The following is a 20,915-nucleotide window of genomic DNA, read 5'->3' on the forward strand; positions in this document are numbered from 1 at the left end:
AAATATGGGCAGTGGGTGAAGTAGGTTTGAAGCCACCTTCTCTTGAATATCCTTATGAAAATCAGCAGGAAGGCTCCACAGGATGTGTCTTGAGGCTCATAGCTCACCCTCACTGCATGTTTCATGATAAACACTGAGAAAGCAGAGTGATAAGGTGTGCTGAGCTGAGCTACTCCAACAAAGAGCACCTCCGTTTCTGCCTTTGTTGTAATTTGCAGCAATATTTACAATGTCCTGCAAATTCTGTCTGGACAGCTGTCAGTCTGATCCTTTCTTTCTCCTGCCAGATTCTTGCTTCCCTCATCATCTCCCCCCCCCCAAAAAAAATGGTAAATAAGCAATGAGCATCTTGACACACACAGTCAATAGTAAAAATAAAAATAAAAATCTAAAGAGCATAATCTGGAGCCAATTAAAATCATGTGAGTTTGAAAGAGAGATGGCAGCAACAGTTTGCCTAGAAAGACCAGTGGGGGAATAGCACTGTGTGAATTTAGCTTTGCTAGAGAAGGAAGAATATCATTCTTCTCATGCACCCCTCATTCCTGAGCTCATCTAATGTAATTCCATTTAATTAGCTGTGCTTTCCTTCCAGATTTTTCATGTCATTTCATTTTGGATGCAATTTGGATTCCCCCAGTCTGGTTTACTAACAATTTCTAATTAGGATTTGATTAATATAGTTCACACTTTTCAGTATCTGCTAACTATCCAACCAACCAACCATGTAAGCATCTCCACCACCTTAGAAGGTATTCCAGTATTCTGAGGTCTAATTGGTCATATAAAGAGTCTCACTTCTCAGTTCTCTAAACTCAACAGCTCCATAAAAGCTGGACACCACAGGGGCATAATGGGGGGGGGGCTGGGGTGTGTGGATCCAGGCACATTTTTGAGAGGGGACACAGCCAGCCAGCCCCCCCCCCCAGCTCCATAATCAGAGCCTGGCTCCAAATGAAACCAGCATATAGGGTGTCAAGAAACGGCCAGACATAGTCTGAAGTACACTTTCCCAACTTGGTGCTCTCAAGATGTTTGAACCTCCCAGCAGGCCTAGCTGACATTACCAATGTTCAAGGATGCCGGGAGTTGTAATCCAAACCATCCAGAGAGCACCAGATTAGAGGACAATGGTGAAGGCACCTGGTACACCAACAGAAAAAACATTCTAATGGTAAGAGCTGTTTGACAGTACAGACATAGCTATTGGCCACAGTATGTTACCTGAACCGCCAAACCCGGCTGTGATAGCCCTTGGATGGAGAGCAGTTCAGAAGTATGGTGAAGAGCTGTTAGACAGTGGAAAGGTCTTCCTCGGGAGATGGTGGACGCTCCTTCCTTGGAGGTCTTTAAGCAGAAGTTGGATGGCCATCTGTCAGGGATGCGTTACTTGAGATTCCTGCATGGCAGGGGGGTGGACATGACCTCCAGGGATCTTCAGGCATCTCCTCCAGGTTCTGCCCTGGCTGTGATCCACCACCTGAGGGCCACAGGCTGAGAGCCCTTTCTTTTCATTCTTCAGCTTATGCCAGAGAACCAAGCCTCAAGCAAGATGTGTGACTTTAATCACCAAATACCGGTACCTGAGGGAGAGAACAAACAGCAGACAAATGTTCAGATTGAGCTGGCCCAGGTAGAACCCCTCTCTCCCATTTCTCCCTGATGTCATGTGCTTTGCTGGGCCTGCTCTTTCAACATCTACACTTTCATAGAATCATAGAATTGTAGAGTTGGAAGAGATCTTCAGGGTCATCTAGTCCAACTCCCTGCAATGCAGGAATCTCAACTAGATCATACACAACACAACAGATGGCCACCCAACCTCTGCTTAAAAACCTCCAAGGAAGGAGAGTCCACCGCCTCCCAAGGGAGATTGTTCCACTGTTGAACTCTCTGACTGTCAGAAAGCTCTCCCTGATGTTTAGTCAGAATCTCTTTTCTTTTAACTTGAAGCCATTGTTTCGGGCCCAGCCTCCGGAACAGAATAAAGCATATCCAAGTGAACAGCAGCTCAGATCTCCCTATCGTAAGGAGTCCCTGCACAACTGGGGTCCCAATCCCATGGGAGAGCCTGTGCCTGTGCAGATGTTCTTAGCAGATTCCCTCCAGGAAGCCCCTGTGGTGTGTGGCTGCTGGGGTCCATGCTCTGAACATGAGCGCTACATAGAGAGGACAGCATGATGAACAGGGTTCCCTGGGCATCTGAGAAAACTGTCCAGTGCCAGAGAAGCCAAGGCCAGAGCAGTGAATCATCCGTCGTTACTGCAGGCCCCTGTGGGCAGGACCTTTAGGCCTGCAGGTTGTCCTTTGCAAAATACAGGGCTATGTCCGTGGCAGGAGGGCACGGGGGGTGGGGGTGGCATACCATCCATGTTCCTCTGCAGATGGAATGGCAATGCTGTAAAGTTGGCATCAAAAAGGTGTGAATCAGGGCCTCCTTTGGAAGGAAAGTGCCTCCGCTCTGACTGTTCTGCTTTGCTAATCAAGTCATAAGAGGCTTTAAGGCACTGCCTTCCTGGGGTGCTATAATAGCAGATAATGAATATTTAGCTAGATTTTTACAGTTTAATATCCAAGATGGCTGGCAGGCAATAACTCTGAACAGGCACAGTTTCATTTTTCAGGGTTATTTTTTCTTAATTTTTTCCCCCTGCAGGCACCAATGTGGTTAGAGAATCTGTTTTAAGCGAATGCAATAAAATCTTCTTAGAATATCCTAGTGATGCAATTAACAGATTTAGCTCTCAAATTTCCATGAATGCACTGTATAATTTTAATATCTATTGACTGGGGCCTGAGTAAATAACTTGGTGACTTCTCAGACTACCTCTTTACAGCTTCTTGGATAAAAAAAGCATTTTAACATGAATGTTGCTCACTTGATGATAGTAAGTTCGAGTAGCTGATTTGCCTGCAGGAAAAAGCCAGCACAGATAAAACTCTAGAAAGTAACCTTTCAGGTACCCTCAAACACAATAAACTTCCATGGAGCTGCTTTGCACATTCAAGCCTGGGCAACGTCTGCATCAGAAGGTGGTGGCAGAATACTAAGATATATTGTTTTAGAAAACAGGTAGCAAATACCATTTAAAAATAGATATTTCCTGGGGGGGACACCCCTAAACCCTGCAAGGAGAAATTTTCATCATATATTCCCTCTAATACATCTTGAACCAATCTGTGTAAAACTGTCATCATCTGCCATGTGGGGCAGATCCACCCCATATCTTTAAAGCACTTTCAATATTCAAAGTGTGTGACTTCCCCAAACTAAACCTTGGCGCTGTAGTTTGTTAAGAGTGCCAGAAATTGCAGCTTTGTGAGGAGAAAACTACATTTCCCAGGATTTAGGGAGGAAGTCATGTACTTTAAGTGTATGTTGAATGTGCTTTAAACAAATGCTCTGGATCTGCCCCCTGCTCACGGTTGCAATGGGGTCATATGAGCTAATATATCTGTTCTTCTTCCTAGGTTGCAAACTTGCTCAGGCTTTTCCAGATTCCTCAGATAAGCTACGCCTCGACCAGCGCTAAGCTGAGTGACAAGTCTCGCTACGACTACTTTGCACGGACGGTGCCGCCTGACTTCTACCAAGCCAAAGCAATGGCTGAGATCCTACGGTTCTTTAACTGGACTTACGTGTCAACGGTCGCTTCTGAAGGAGACTATGGTGAAACAGGCATTGAAGCATTTGAGCAAGAGGCACGCCTCCGAAATATATGCATTGCTACCTCCGAGAAGGTTGGTCGCTCCAATATTCGGAAGTCCTATGACAGCGTTATCAGAGAGCTGCTCCAGAAACCCAATGCCAAGGTGGTCGTCCTCTTCATGCGCAGTGATGACTCCCGGGAGCTGATTGCTGCAGCCAACCGATTCAACGTTTCCTTCACATGGGTTGCCAGTGATGGGTGGGGAGCACAGGAAAGCGTTGTGAAGGGCAATGAGCATGTTGCCTATGGCGCAATAACTCTCGAGCTTGCTTCTCATCCGGTTAAAGAATTCGATCGACACTTCCAAAGCCTCACCCCTTACACTAACCATCGCAACCCCTGGTTCAAGGACTTTTGGGAGCAGAAATTTCAGTGCAGCCTCCAGAACAGGAAACCCCACAGAAAAACGTGTGACAAACATTTATCTATCAACAGTTCCAACTACGAACAAGAGTCTAAGATCATGTTTGTGGTGAACGCGGTATATGCAATGGCGCATGCCCTGCATAAAATGCAACGGACCATGTGTCCAAACACAACCAAACTCTGTGATGCCATGAAGCATTTGGATGGCAAGAAGCTCTACAAAGACTACCTACTGAAAGTCAACTTTACAGGTAAAACGATTAACAACACTCCTCTGATGAGGGGACTGCAAAAATGTTGCTGGAACGGGAAAGCATCTGACCCTGGCATTGTTGCTTGTAGTAAAGGAAGATGGGTGGAAGGGAAGCTGGGGATTTATCCTGCACTCAGATTTCGATCTGAATGGGATCAGATGTTCAGGAAAAGTGAAAACACTCCCCTCTCTTTTTTTGGGGGGGTAGGGGTTTTAGGGACCTTGCCACGGTTCATTTCTGAGCCTGGTTTGGAAAAACATTGTCACCATCTCTATTCTAGAGTGGTTTGTGGTTCAGTAAAAATAGCTTGTATGGCGATAAATGGGAGTACCCCAGCGCAACCACCTTATGCCCTGAGCTTCTCTACATCACAGTCAGTTGCCAAATCCAAGGAAATGTCCATTTTTAACTGCAAGCATCCCAATACACATCCAGGGGTGGGTCATTAACATTACAGGATGTCTGTGATATTTTATTATGGAAATTGGTTGTGACAAAAAAAGTTGATATATTATTTCATGTTTTTTAACCATTGATTGAATGAGGAGCCACTGTAGATGAGGCCCATTCTCATGTTGCCACCCTCTCATGGAGGAGGCACAAAGAACCACTGCGATTGCCCCCTGCTCTCCCCAGCTCCTCTTTTCCCAGGCATATCCTACGCCCCAACAGTGCAGTGAATGCGTCTGTTTGTTGTAGCTTGTTTTTACTATTCTGCCCACAAATACTGTAGCTAAGGTATTTCTGTCCAGTTTCTCACTAGGGAGCAATTTTTTGTCCTAGCAAATGAGAGCATGAATCATTCAACAAAACAGCCTGCATAATAAGGAGATTGAGGTGTTGGATTAACTAGCTTTGATAATTTATTATAGATCATTTTTGCCATTTGATTTGGACTTGCTAGGTAATCAATATTTCACAGCACAGGGCAGTCTTCAGGGCAGTCTGCAATGATGAGATCTATTGATCTGACATGTTGACAACATTTGACACTATCTGCAGCTTTGGCTATGAATTGGTTGTAGTTGTGACAGTGATCTAACTCTGTGCCTTCTTATCCGTACACAAGTTCTACTGATTTTGAAGACACATGTGCAGGAGTGAAAGTGCACAGGAAAGGGAGTTTGTATGTTACATCTCTATGCAATAACAATGATTAAAAGATTCTCATTGGATTTTTCACTGGCAATATAATAATAATCCAGTCTTATAAAATATATATCCCCGTAGGTACCAGCATTGTATATAACATCTCCAAGCAACCAGGTACTAAAGTTTTACACAACTTGGCTCTTCTTTTGGCCGCAAATAAATAGCAGAGGTCTGTGTATATGGATGGACTAGTAACTTTGGTAAACCTATTTTCATGGTTCATATTCATCCACTGGCAGTCAATACATACGGCAAGCCTAACAGTTGCCAAGAACCATAAAAATAAGCCTTAATAAGCCATGCCTAACTGCCTTTCATCCTAAAACCAAGAGATGATATACACCTTTATGAATGGACAACAGCTGGCCAATGAAAGTCTTTGACCAGCAATATGTTTGAATGTAGACAAATTAGACCAATTCACAGAATCATAGAATTGTAGTACTTGACAGCTATTTGATGCCTGTCCACAAAAAGTGCATGCCCAACAATGGAAGATTGGTTACAAGGCAATGTCACCGCTGGAGAACAAGGAAGGAGCATGTTATGGATTTGTTCAGCCTTTTAGAGTTGGACTGTGACAAGTGGGAGCCCTGAAGCAGACCCCCAGCCCCTCACAGGAAGGTACCTGGTTAGGTCTCCAGCCAGCCTGAAACAAACCTTTGTTGGGGACTTACATGGGTGGGGGGAGGTTTGAGGCTGGGTGGGGGGAATACACATTTTCCCTTTTTTCGCCCCTGAAACCTCCTCATATAATCAGGAGGAGTTTTTTAAAAACTCAAGATGTGTGTCTGTGAGCCTTACCTCCAGGCATACTTACTGTCAACAGCTCAGGCAGGCCCAGCCCCACCGCCTTGGGCTCCTGGAGGCCTGGTCAGGCTGCCTAAGCAGCATTAGGAGAAGGAAAGAGGAAAACCTTGTCAGTCTAGTGAAATAGCAAGCAGGTCCTGACATCCCACCGCAAACTAACCTGACCAAGAAGCGAGAACCCAGGATGGATGGGTATGTGGTCAGTGGTCGGCACAGGCTGTGTTTCCCTCTGTACCAGTCATGCACTCCTTTTGGGTGTCTTTTATTTTAATGATTGGCTTCAAAGCATTTCTCACCTGTCTGACGTCTGAAGCAGCTGATGGATGATGCTTCAGGTATGGCATAAGCAAATAGCTCTCTGCACTTCTGTGGAGCAGTAAAGCAGATGCACTTGAGAACACCTTGCAGAAAGGTGCACCTCCCCACATGACCTGAGTGGCACAGCCCACACTGACAGAGGTGGGTGGGTGCAATGGGCCCCTGTAAACAGAGCACACTGACCTGCCCACCGCCAGTGGCTCAAGTAAAGTGCCATGCTAGGAATAGAGTTTGAAACTTAGAAGCTCATTCAGCCATGGAGCTCAGGGAAGGGCTTTGCTCCAATAGCTTTCTCTTTGCCTAGCCTACTTCACAGCATTTCTGGGAGGACGGGGGGGGGGGGTAGTACAACCATGCACACCACATCATCATCATCGTCGTCATCATCATTTTAATGGATTGCAACTAGGACTTGTCAGAGGCTTGACATGGCTAGAGCTGTGTGGGATGCTCTTCCCTCCTCGGCCTGCTCAAGCGAAAGAGAGGAGCTGGGCTGGGGGGAGAGTTCTGGGCACAGTTCTGGGCACCACAGTTCAAGAAGGACACTGACAAACTGGAACATGTCCAGAGGAGGGCAACCAAAATGGTCAAAGGCCTGGAAATGATGCCTTATGAGGAACGGCTAAGGGAGCTGGGCATGTTTAGCCTGGAGAAGAGGAATCATAGAATCATAGAATCATAGAATCATAGAGTTGGAAGAGACCACAAGGGCCATCGAGTCCAACCCCCTGCCAAGCAGGAAACACCATCAGAGCACTCCTGACATATGGTTGTCAAGCCTCTGCTTAAAGACCTCCAAAGTAGGAGACTCCACCACACTCCTTGGCAGCAAATTCCACTGTCGAACAGCTCTTACTGTCAGGAAGTTCTTCCTAATGTTTAGGTGGAATCTTCTTTCTTGTAGTTTGGATCCATTGCTCCGTGTCCGCTTCTCTGGAGCAGCAGAAAACAACCTTTCTCCCTCCTCTATGTGACATCCTTTTATATATTTGAACATGGCTATCATATCACCCCTTAACCTCCTCTTCTCCAGGCTAAACATGCCCAGCTCCCTTAGCCGTTCCTCATAAGGCATCGTTTCCAGGCCTTTGACCATTTTGGTTGCCCTCCTCTGGACACGTTCCAGTTTGTCAGTGTCCTTCTTGAATTGTGGTGCCCAGAACTGGACACAGTACTCCAGGTGTGGTCTGACCAGAGCAGAATACAGTGGCACTATTACTTCCCTTGATCTAGATGCTATACTCCTATTGATGCAGCCCAGAATTGCATTGGCTTTTTTAGCTGCCGCGTCACACTGTTGGCTCATGTCAAGTTTGTGGTCAACCAAGACTCCTAGATCCTTTTCACATGTACTGCTCTCAAGCCAGGTGTCACCCATCTTGTATTTGTGCCTCTCATTTTTTTTGCCCAAGTGCAATACTTTACATTTCTCCCTGTTAAAATTCATCTTGTTTGTTTTGGCCCAGTTCTCTAATCTGTCAAGGTCGTTTTGAAGTGTGATCCTGTCCTCTGGGGTGTTAGCCACCCCTCCCAGTTTGGTGTCATCTGCAAATTTGATCAGGATGCCCTTGAGTCCATCATCCAAGTCGTTGATAAAGATGTTAAATAAGACCGGGCCCAAGACAGAACCCTGTGGCACCCCACTAGTCACTCTTCTCCAGGATGAAGAGGAACCATTGATGAGCACCCTTTGGGTTCGGTCAGTCAGCCAGTTACAAATCCACTGAGTGGTAGCAGAGTCAAGACCGCATTTTACCAGCTTCTTTACAAGAATATCATGGGGCACCTTGTCAAATGCCTTACTGAAATCAAGGTAGGCTATATCCACTGAGTTCCCTTCATCTACCAGGCTTGAAATTCTGTCAAAAAATGAGATCAGGTTAGTCTGACATGACTTATTTTTCAGAAATCCATGCTGACTATTGGTGATCACAGCATTCCTTTCTAGGTGCTCACAGACTGTTTGCTTAATGATCTGCTCCAGAATCTTCCCTGCTATTGATGTCAGACTGACTGGGCGGTAATTATTTGGGTCCTCTCTTTCCCCCTTTTTTAAAATAGGCACAACATTTGCCCTCCTCCAGTCTGCCGGGACTTCGCCTGTTCTCCAGGATTTCTCGAAGATGACTGCCAGTGGTTCTGAGATCACATCTGCCAGTTCTTTTAATACTCTTGGATGCAGTTCATCTGGCCCTGGAGACTTGAATACATCTAAACTAGCCAAATATTCTTGTACTGTCTCCTTAGTTATTCTGGGCTGTGTTTCCTTTGCTGAATCATTTGCTCCAAATTCTTCAGGTCGGGCATTGTTTTCTTTATCGGAGAAGACTGAGGCAAAGAAGGCATTGAGGAGTTCAGCCCTTTCTGTGTCCCCTGTTTGCATTTCACCATCTTCTCCTCTGAGTGACCCCACTGTTTCTTTGTTCTTCCTTTTGCTACGAACATACCCATAAAAGCCTTTTTTGTTGCTTTTAACCTCTCTAGCAAGCCTGAGTTCATTCTGTGCTTTAGCTTTTCTGACTTTGTGTCTACACGTGCTGGCTATTTGTTTGAATTCCTCTTTGGTGGTTTCCCCCCTTTTCCATTTTTTGTACACATCCTTTTTTAATCTTAATTAAAGGAGGTTAAGGGGTGATATGATAGCCATGTTCAAATATATAAAAGGATGTCATCTATATATATATATATATATAAAAGGAGGGAGAAAGGTTGTTTTCTGCTGCTCCAGAGAAGCGGACACGGAGCAATGGATCCAAACTACAAGAAAGAAGATTCCACCTAAACATTAGGAAGAACTTCCTGACAGTAAGAGCTGTTTGACAGTGGAATTTGCTGCCAAGGAGTGTGGTGGAGTCTCCTTCTTTGGAGGTCTTTAAGCAGAGGCTTGACAACCATATGTCAGGAGTGCTCTGATGGTGTTTCCTGCTTGGCAGGGGGTTGGACTCGATGGCCCTTGTGGTCTCTTCCAACTCTATGATTCTATGATTCTATGAGAACAACCACAGAAGCAGCACGGATTGGGAAAGTAAAGCACTGCATCAACAGGAACTGCCAGGGAACTCTTTCTGGGTTACAATGACCCAGGGGTAAGCCGGGAAAGTGAACTCCTTACAAGAACAGCTCTTGAGGGATGAGTAAGCGAGAATGAGATCAGGCCAGAAACACAAGAAAGTACTCAATGAGGATGAGTCTCAGCCCCCCTATACTAGACTCACTAAGATCTCTCTGAAGGAAAGAAGAGGTTTTAGGGCTTTGGGGGCCCTATGAGTTGGTGACTCTTATCTAGAGGGTGATTTCAGAACAAGATGTATGTATGTAATTCACTCCATTTTCTGTTACTGGGTGACAACCATACTTGAAATATCTCAGTGTCAAGGTGTTCCAAGCGCCAAGCACTGTGCAAATACCTGAGAGTGTTTGGAATGGCATTGCTTAGTTGCAGCACACAAGGTGAACAGTGGTGTGGCACTGTAAGCTGCATTACATCATTTCCCCATCCACCGAACATTATTTCCAGGGACTGAGTCACTTTCACATTCTTCCCGTTTCTCCATTCTGTAGAAGAATCAGGTGAGAGAGGAAACAAAGCTGACACACAAACCTCACAGGCGCAGAGAGCATGACTGAATATTTTAGAGCTGTGAAAGAGAACACCACCTTGCCATCTGTGTCGGAAGAGTGGAGTACAGATGGACAAGACTGGCAGGCAGAGGATTGTACGGCAATTATTCTTCCTCTGCTGTCTCACCTGTCAACATGCAACAGCTGAGTCTTCTGTTTCAAAAGCTTCTCAGTGAATCTTGATCTGGGGCTGAGAGGAAAGCTTGCAGAGGTTGCATCGAGTTCCCTGGCTAGTGCCATGCCTCATTTCTAAACAAAATACCCCCTTCCCACACAGAGAGACAAAAGAGAGAGAGAAAGAAAAAATCCGCTATCCTCCAACAGCTCGCAGATCTACCTGTCCTTTCTCATCCTGACTGCTTCACTGCAAACTGACATCTGCATTTGTTTTCCTGACATTTCCATGGATTTCAGTGGAGCTGCTGGTTGTCTCTTGATTTATATAGCTAGATTTAAAAATAGCACCAAAGGCGTTTGCAGTTATTTATCTTTGTAAATCAGTCAACAGAAGAGATTGTTAGCTTTGTCTGGGATGCTAAAATCCTCAGCTTCATTGAGACATCTTTTTATTTAAAGCTGGTCACTGATCAATTAACTGATTAAAAGCAAAATGATGTTTAAACACTCTAGAAAATTCTAGAAAGCTTTACTCCAGCTCCAGACAACTGTACAAACAAGTAATCATTTCAGTACCATATAACAATTTAAAATACAGCAGAAAACTAAAGTGACAAATTTCAGTGCAAATGGCCAATCATCATCATCACCACCGTCATCATTTCTATATCTTGATGGCCTTCATCAAGTCACAGGGCAATATAAAAGAATGAATGAAGAAAGAAAATAAATACTGTGTGATCTTGAGACATACTAAAAAGCATGCAGTGGACTCAGTCATCTCACATTCACGGTCATATACGTACTCACTGTCTCAATTTCTCAGCTTCTCCCCTAAGTCTGACTGAATAATAGGTACCTTCCAATGGCAACAAGATGGTGATAATGAAAGGGTAGATCACAGTCCCACAACTGGCAAAGTGTGGTGGAAAATGCCCTACAGACACAAACATAGCACACCATTAGGTGCTACACTGCCAGGAGAAGGTGTGCTTTGGGCTAGGCATTTCTACTCATGAGCAGAGATAAGGGAGAAATTTGGCTTTCCAAAACTATCTGCGATCCTGAATTTACACTTCTCTACATTTTGTGATGCAGTTCTCCTCCCAAAACATGTGGACAAAAATATGCATATCAGGGGAATGTGTGCATAAGAATCCACATATTAGTAATATGACATAGTAAAGTGCATTATATTAGGCCAACTTGCATAAAAAGTTTAGACGAATGCACACTAAAAGGCTGATGAACTTTAGAGAGGGTTAAAAAAAATCTGATGCAGAAATGTAGCAAAACTAAATTCACAGACCTGCCCATCCTTATTCATGAATAATCCCTTTAGAAACAAGGCTCAATGTGAGTAAAGTATCTCAGAAGGCAGTAAATACTGAACTAAATTTACCTCCTGCAACTCTTTAAAAAAAATCAAGAAATTATTTGTTGTATATTTTTCTCCACTATCCCTCAGCCCTGCCCAGTCTCCACTTACAAACAAACCTGTCTTGCCTTTTACTTGTGGGATTTGCTGGACTTCAAGAGGTGAAAAAACATGCCATGAGAGCCCATTTCCATGGTAACCACTTTATTCAGGTAAAAAAAAAGCAAGCGAGCCATTGGCCTGCAGCAGGAATTCGTTCCCTGGCTTCTGAGCACATACACACACACACAAACTTGATGCCCCATCTGTACTAGTTCAGCCATTCAGTTGACTAAACGTGAAAAAATGAATTACTCAAGCTATTCAGTTCTATGCTAGATCTGCCCTGGGTCAAACCCATGCACAAGAGTCACCATGCATCAGGGGCAGCCACAGCCTCTTACAAGCGTGTAAGAGAGAAGACCAGCTGCACATGTCAACCTCGACTGGCCATTGAGCCATCTTTCACCTCCACCTGCTCACAAGACCCACCTTTTAAGTTTTTCCCGCATATCAACATGTTTCTCTCCCTCTTTCTCTTTCTTCTGGGGTAGCTGGTTGGAACATAAAAACCTAAGACTAGCAAGCTGGATCAGGCCAATGGCCCATCTAGTCCTGTGTCCTGCTCTCACAGGGGCAGAACAGATGAGAAACTGCAAGCAGAAGATGAGCAAGAGCAACACTCTCCCCTCTTGTGGCTCCCAGCAACTGTTACTCAGCAGCATCGCTGCCTCCAACTGTGGAGGTAGGACACGCCCTCCAACATTTCTCCAAGAAAAATAGGGACGTCCTATTCCACTACCATCATCCTTTTATTATTTATACCCTGCTCATCTGACTGGGTAGCCCCAGATACTCTGGGCAGCTTCCAATATATATAAAAACATAATAGAACATTAAGCATTAAAAAGCTTCCCTATAGCGAGCTGCCTTCAGATGTCTTCTACAGGTTGCCTAGTTACTTTTCTCCTTGGCTCGGGGGTTGCATAACTCTATACCCTCCAACATTTCTCCAATGAAAATGGGGATGTCCTAAGGAAAATTGGGATATTCCCCTCCCTGAAATGAGTCTTGCAAGAAGCATTCCATTTTAGCTAATAGAATTGTTCATGTGTGTGCTTGATTGTGGGGCTGACCACAACAATTTCTCCAGTTTGCAAATGTGCCCACAGTCTGCTCTAAGAATATCATCAGGCTCAGATGCCTCCTAAGGCAATACAGGAGAAGGACAATGTGGGACATCTCTGATGGTCCCTGACACTCCCTCCTCCCCATCTGGATTTGGGCCTAAAAGACCAAGGAAAAGTGGGGGGCGTGGAGGGTAAGTTGTAAGCAAGCACCATTTTTGACATTGCACAACCTCATTGTGGATCATGGCGCAGGTCTGTTAAAGCTTCTGCCCTCGCTTCCACTTTCCTGGCTTTGTGGGGCATGAGCCAATGCAAGATAGCTCTGACTCTGATCTTAAACCTGCTGGGTGTATATATATATAATATATACAGTGGTACCTCGGGTTAAGTACTTAATTCGTTCCAGAGGTCCGTTCTTAACCTGAAACTGTTCTTAACCTGAAGCACGACTTCAGCTAATTGGGCCTCCCGCTGCCTCCGGAGCACGATTTTTGTTCTCATCCTGAAGCAAAGTTCTGAACCTGAAGCACTATTTCTGGGTTAGCGGAGTCTGTAACCTGAAGCTTCTGTAACCTGAAGCATATGTAACCCGAGGTACCACTGTATAAAATATTAGGGCTGAGAATTAAATATATATAGTTTCAATCTGTTATTTACAAATACAGCCGCTTTCCATGTGTTTCTGGTAACTCCCTCAACATGTTTATTGTTTTTTCACCTAACCCATTTCAAGTCCTTCGTGTAAAAGCCCCAAGCTTTCCCCCCGGGCTCAGGAACATTCCTGAGCAGGGGCCTCATGTGCAAACTCAGGGACCACACAGCTCCCTGGAGCCTTTAAAAAAAAAAAGCCACCTGGAGTTGCTGCGCAGTCCTCCAAAGACTGCTGTGTGTCCCAGGGAGATTGAGGCATATCTGCTTGACAAACAGTTCTCCACTGCTGAACATCATCACCTTAATTTTGTTTCCTTTAAAATATATATGTAAAATGAGGATAATCGCAAATCACAGGTTGGCTGCTCAATATGCACATTTCAACATGAAGATAGATCCTTCTGGAAAGCCATCACACCCTCAATGCATCTGATTCCTAGATTTCATATTGATGACAAGCAGCTGAAATTCATGTGAATACTAGCAAAAAGGATCACGATACAACAGGAGGTGGGGGAGAAACTCACTAGCCCTATTCAGGTATTATAGAAATGTGGAAATTTCTCGCATATGAGAACCAGCATATTAGCATTACCTCCCCCTGCCACAACCCTGTGCCCTTTGCCCTGTGCAAGTTGGTGAGTGAATGTCTGAAATGGAAAGCCTGCTTCTGCTTGTGGAGGTGTGATGTAGAACTCTGGTTCTCCAGGGTTTCCAGGATCTACATCATATGGAGAGACTCCACAAGTGCAGGTGTTTCCATCCCTCTCCAATAGGGGTGTACCTATTACCTCAGTGGAGTTTTCTATGGCCCCTGAGTAGGGCAGCTGATCACAGTCCTTAGTATATAATGGGCCAGCTTGTATCACAATTAAGGAGAAGTTCACTAACTTATAATTGATGGGAATGTGACTGGAAGCTTGAAGGTCTCTCAGAAGGTAAATGGAAACCATGGCACCATAGTACCTTAAACATCCATCATTCCCAGTACTTGCCACTGTGAATGTGAGCACTCGGTGAATTTTTCCACCCGTGAAATAAGCATGCATCTTAAATTCATTCTGCAGGATGGAAAACAAACTCTGCATCACAGATGAGTATTATTATTATCATTAAGTCTCCCATTGTGTTAGCAGCAGGGGCTTTAGGATCAGGGCCAGATGTTATGTCTACATGGTTTGCTGTTGAATAACTTTCCTTGGTGGGCAGCCAAATGAAGAAAAGTAAAAGTATCATCTCAAGTCATTTTATAGCATTTCCTCTCTTTTCAGGTTGGGGGGGGTCATATTTGTGTCATGCAATGCAGTGGGAATGAAGTCTCTAGACTCTAGATAATTCATTGGACTGGAAATGGCCTCTGGACTTCTAGTTCAGATTTAGCTGTGCAACTCAGATTTAAGCAAAACTGAACTGAGACTAGTTCCAGAGGTGTGTGAAACCAGTTACCAAACCGTTATTCCAGCCTTCACCAACTTAGTGTCCCCCAGGTGTTTGGGGCTCCAGCTCCCTTCAACACCAGCCCTCATGGCCACTGGTGGCAATGGCCAAGGTTGCTGTCCAACAGCCGCTGTGGGCTCCAAGTTGGAGAACACGGCTTTACGGGCTTAAACTAGAACCAGTCACAGACTTATCAACCTGAATAAGGACCAAGCCCAAAGTGTTTAACAGCTCCATTACACATACTTTTGGAAATATGGTACTTTCACCTAAACGCCTCATTGAACTGTTTCCATGTGAACAGATACTTGTTTTTTCAGACGAAATAAATAGATAGATAGATAGATAGATGATAGATAGATAGATGATAGATAGATAGATAGATAGATAGATAGATAGATAGATAGATAGATAGATAGTCCAGGGGCACCCTAGAGACCAACTAAGTTTGTTCTGAGTATAACTTTCATGCTACTGGACAATTTTTTAAATTTTTTATTTATTTTGACTGTGTCAGACCAGCACGGCTACCTACCTGAATCTTGTTTTTTCAGATTCTTGAGTGACTAAAGCAGCATTTAATTCTTTATGGTTCTGTGAGGAATCAGAGAGGAACATAATGAACTTGTCCTGTGCTCAGCCAGCTTCCATTCCTAAAAAGCATGCAGTACTAAAAAGAAGCAAAGACTGAAAGAGGCAGTTAGAAGCAGCATATTTCACTGAGGGAACTTTGAAGTTCTTGGAACAGCATGCCACCTCTTGATCTTCACTTCCTCTGCTTTGAATATTCATGTTTTCTACAAATTCACTTGAGGAGAGCTGATCAAAATACAAATTTCTACCTCTCAGAATGGGGATTTCTGGAACCCAGTGGATGGATGGGTCTGGAGCCAAACAAGGGACTTCCACAAAGCAGGAAAGACGAGGCTGCTGAAAGGACGAAGCACTTGCTCCTACCATTTCTCCATCCTAATTCCCACTAAACACCTGGAGCAGGTTTGCTTTTGGTTTTAATGGCATCGGGGCCCTGTTAAAAGTTGATATGTAGCTTGCCTCGTATTACAAGATAGTTCTTGGATCAAGGAATCTACACATTTCGCAAAATGAATTCTGGTAGAATTCTGAACCATACACTTTCAAAGTGCTCTCTCACATTTTTTTAAAAAATCATTGCATGTAGAAAATTAGCAGATCAGAGCAAAATATTTACAGTAGCACTCTTGCTTGTGAGCTAGTTTGCTATATAAAAAGAGGTTTCCCTCTCACCCTTGGAGCCTGAAATAGTACAGACCACAAGCCAACTATGATGACTAACTACAGTGTGGGGTCCTTCCCTCCTTCCAGGGGCGTACCAAGGGGGGGTGCTGTGGGTGCACTCCGCCCTGGGTGTCCCCACTGAGGGGGGTGACAAAATGGTGGGTGGCACTTACCACGGGGCCTGCAGTGCGCCCGAGTCACACATCTCTCCTGGGAGCGATGCAGTGGCTTGAACGCCCATTGCCTCCCCCTCAGCTGTAGGGCGGCTGAGTGGGAGGAGGCAGGCAGACTCCAGAGGCCCCGCGGAGCGTCCTGCCCCAGCTCGCCCCGCCCCGCAGGCAGCTGGCCCCAGGCACCCGATCAGCTTGCTCCTTCCTCCCTTCTGACCTGGAGCTTGTCATGTTGCCAGGGTGGCACAGGGAGTAAGGAGTTTCATGGCTCCCACAATGCTAGCATCACTTGAAAAGGGAGTTACAAGGAAGCAACACCAACAGAGGATCAAGCGATGCCATTTAACTGAACTGCAGTTCTATTTTTCACGGGTGTCTTTGATAGCTGAACAATTATTCCAACTTTCAATTCATTGATCTAAAAGCAAGAAATCTCGGTGAATCACAGCTCCTAAAGCACAGTCTTTGTGTGCCTTCCCTGCTGCCCACTTTATTATTGCAATTACAAGCATCATTATGTCATCTTTTTGCTTCACTTTTTGTTTTGTATTGAGTGGAAAGATGATGAGATGCTGCAGATGAAAAGAGTATCTCACGCAGCATTTTATCTCCGGGGCACTTGGCCTAGGGCTGAACCCAACTGTGCTCTCAGCTATATGTTGACAAATGCATATGGCTAAGAGAAAAAGAGATGAGGCAGAGAATTTTAATGAATTTTAGGCTGGTGTTACTAATTTCCTTTTCAGAAGAACTTTGCAGGCTTTTTTCCACCTTCAGCCTCTCCATGGGTCGGTTCTCCTGCCTTTAAGCAAAGAAATAATACATCCACAGTCCTCTTCTGTTCCTGAACTGATTCAGTGGAGCAAAGTATTGGGAAGGGAAATAATGTGTCGCAGTGGTCCCTGACCTCTCTCTTCAAGGGCAGAAGGATTTGCAAATGGGAAGGAGGGTGTGCAACTTACATGCTCTAGACAGACGGTGTCGGTTGCATGATATGTGCATCCCAAGATTGCCAGGTCTCAGAGGTTTACTTGCAGATTCAAGAGTTCAGCATCCCCCTCAGGGGCTCGGGGGGGGGGAGTACTAAAAAATCATAACTGGTGGCCACTGATAGCCCTGTTCTCCATGAATTTGTATGATCTGCTTTTAATGCCATCCAAATTGAACTAATTGCCATCATTGAACTCTGTTCTGGGTGAAAAAGGGCTTCCTTTGATCTGTCCTGAACCTTCCAACAGTCACCTTCATCGGATAGTTTTATGAGAGAGGGAGAAAAACTGTTCTCCATCCACTTTCTCCATGCCAGGCCTCATGTTATAGCCTTCTCTCATGTCACCTCTTGTTCATATGTTCTCTAACTATAAAGGTCCCCAAACCTGCAACCTTTCCTCGTATCGATTATTGGCATTATTGATATTGATATTTAAACTCCAAGTCAACCAGCTGGAGCAAAGTAGAAAATAGTTCCTTAGCTGAGCAAACAGTGGCTAAGAATTAAGGAATTAAGAATTGTGATCAGCATCAGAACCAAGCTCACTCACAACTCCTTTCACATAGAAATCTAGGCATTATTTTCTAGCAACCTAATTGGGAAGTGAGGCTTTTCAGTTGTTTCTGTTATTAGCCTTCTGCGAGTTCTTGTTGTTCTACTGCAAATTTCCCGATCAACTTTCTGCCCCTCCCTGCATTAGCAGACCCTATTTACATATTTATCTCTCAATGGATCTGAGGAAGAAGTTGAGAACAGCAGCATCTAGACAGATGGCCCTATCAGGTGGCTAAGAGATGCTGCTGTGAAATGGGAAATTATTCCTTCAGAGCTGGTCCCCCCTCCCCCACGAAGTTCACAGGCTCACTAGGTAGAGAAGCCGATATCTCTTACGTCCCTGGCCTCTACAACTCGGGCTGTGTATCTATATTAAATGCAATGACAGATCAGACTGTTTTGAAAAATAAGGTAGATCTCCCCACATCTTTTTATAATTAATATTTTTTTAAATAGAGTTTCAGTTATAGAAAATAAAGTGATGAAAGAAAAAAGTGCAAAAAATACATTAAGAAAGAATATAGCATAGTATGCTAAATATAATCAGTTACATTTCCACACACTGTTATATAGATATATAAAAATATTATTGTCCTAATTCATGTATGATTAATAACCTACCATATTCTGAACAAACCCATTCCAAATGTCAATATATTTGTCCAGAAAAAGTTTATAAGCAATCCGTTCCTCTGCTGCGAATGTTGTCCTGTCGTCAATTCACTGTTTGTCTTTATTCTTCCAGTTCATCAGGATCAGCCTCTTGGCCACAGTTAGGGTGTGTAGAATCCATTTTTGCTGTCTCATTGTCAGCTTCCATACAATATATTCAGAATAATATATTCCTCTGAAATTTTTAACTTTTTCCCCACAGTCATATTTAGTGAGTATGGGGCACTGTAAAAACATATGTATCAGAGGCATTATTCTTATTACATAGAATCATAGAGTTGGAAGAGACCACAAGGGCCATCGAGTCCAACCCCCTGCCAAGCAGGAAACACCATCAGAGCACTCCTGACATATGGTTGTCAAGCCTCTGCTTAAAGACCTCCAAAGTAGGAGACTCCACCACACTCCTTGGCAGCAAATTCCACTGTCAAACAGCTCTTACTGTCAGGAAGTTCTTCCTCATGTTTAGGTGGAATCTTCTTTCTTGTAGTTTGGATCCATTGCTCCGTGTCCGCTTCTCTGGAGCAGCAGAAAACAACCTTTCTCCCTCCTCTATGTGACATCCTTTTATATATTTGAACATGGCTATCATATCACCCCTTAACCTCCTCTTCTCCAGGCTAAACATGCCCAGCTCCCTTAGCCGTTCCTCATAAGGCATCGTTTCCAGGCCTTGACCATTTTGGTTGCCCTCCTCTGGACACATTCCAGTTTGTCAGTGTCCTTCTTGAACTGTGGTGCCCAGAACTGGACACAGTACTCCAGGTGAGGTCTGACCAGAGCAGAATACAGTGGCACTATTACTTCCCTTGATCTAGATGCTATACTCCTATTGATGCAGCCCAGAATTGCATTGGCTTTTTTAGCTGCCGCGTCACACTGTTGGCTCATGTCAAGTTTGTGGTCAACCAAGACTCCTAGATCCTTTTCACATGTACTGCTCTCAAGCCAGGTGTCACCCATCTTGTATTTGTGCCTCTCATTTTCTTTGCCCAAGTGCAAAAACATCTCCAACAAAGACCTACATTAGACAGTCTTTTTAAAATACAAGTCCAATAAATCCTAAATATTATTTTATGTTGTATAAGTCATAATTCAAGATCCATCAATACGATCACTAGAGAAGCTAAAACTTTTTCCCACTGCATACATAGTACTGGAAGATCCTATTCTTTATTCCATTCATTTCTTAAAGTCTGCATGTCAAACTTATTTATTGGTAATAAATATATATGGAAACTGATCACTGGTTTTTTAGTTTCAAAAGATTTATTCCATTGCTCCAATATCTCTGGTGTCTCAGAAGCTGTAAAAACTGCCAGTCCAAACATGAAACTTAGAAGATGTTGTAGTTGCAGATATTGCAGATCTCCTCACATCTTGCTAAAATCACTTAGATGCCTCTGCCTGGATTCTGCACAGACTCAAGTCAAGAGGAAGTAGAACCTGGGAGCAATTCTTTAGACCATGTTGAGCTACAATTATAGCCACGTCACACATCTTCACACATACAAGAAAGATGTTTAAATTGCAATGTGTAAATGCAACAAAAGTGTATATCAGATAAACAGCCATCAAGGAATGTAGGTGCCACTCTAGGGGACTGTGGGTGCTTGGGCACCCACAATGATATAATTATGGGGGCCAAGCACCCACAAAGCCAATGAGAAAAGCTGGCAGGCGGCTGTAGTGCTGCCTCCAAGAGAAAAGCAGTTCAGCTCCACCCTCTACAGCCAGCCAGGGAGGCACACTTTCCTGGGGGGCTCCTCCAAAAACGCAACACAGCGTTGCGTGTGACATCTGGAACACTGTGTCCAATTCAGAGCACCATAATTTAAGAAGGATGTTGACAAGCTGGAACCTGTGCAGATGATCATGGGTCTGGAAAACAAGCCTTGAAGGAGCTGGTTATTCTTAGCCTGGGAAAGAGGCGACTGAGAGTGTGATGTCGCACATCCGCATCACAGTGGTGGGCACCCACAGTCTTGAGGGTGAGATGGTACCCCTGACAAGGAAACATGATTGGCCCCAGCTCCCTAGTGGATACATGTTTGGTGGCAAACCTGGGCTTGCCTCTGTATAACGCGGGGAAATGACCTTAAACTTAGTCCTTGCAGAAGAAGGCTCTGTTTTAGAAGGGGACAGGAAAAACAGAACTTAAAGGGTGGGGGTTACACTTCCTCCATATCTCACCCTATGTCACTTATGGGAGACGGTTACAATTTTGGCTACCGAAGATAAAGAAGCAAACTGCTCAGAGCAGACCTACTCTCCAAATCCTTCCAAG

At 44.3% G+C, this 20,915-nt stretch overlaps 1 protein-coding gene across 2 annotated transcripts in view; it reads left to right on the forward strand.

Moving 5' to 3' along the window:
* The window catches only part of GRM3 (glutamate metabotropic receptor 3), a 148,585-nt gene that overhangs the window by 118,483 nt on the left and 9,187 nt on the right, over nt 1-20,915 (forward strand). For both annotated transcript variants that reach the window (XM_081210680.1, XM_081210679.1), the window contains exon 3: nt 3,472-4,327. In XM_081210680.1, coding sequence (XP_081066806.1) covers nt 3,472-4,327 — 856 coding nt within the window. The remainder of the gene's footprint in view (nt 1-3,471; nt 4,328-20,915) is intronic.

Source organism: Podarcis bocagei, assembly GCF_964188305.1.
Source record: "Podarcis bocagei genome assembly, chromosome: 10".
NCBI lineage: Eukaryota > Metazoa > Chordata > Lepidosauria > Squamata > Lacertidae > Podarcis > Podarcis bocagei.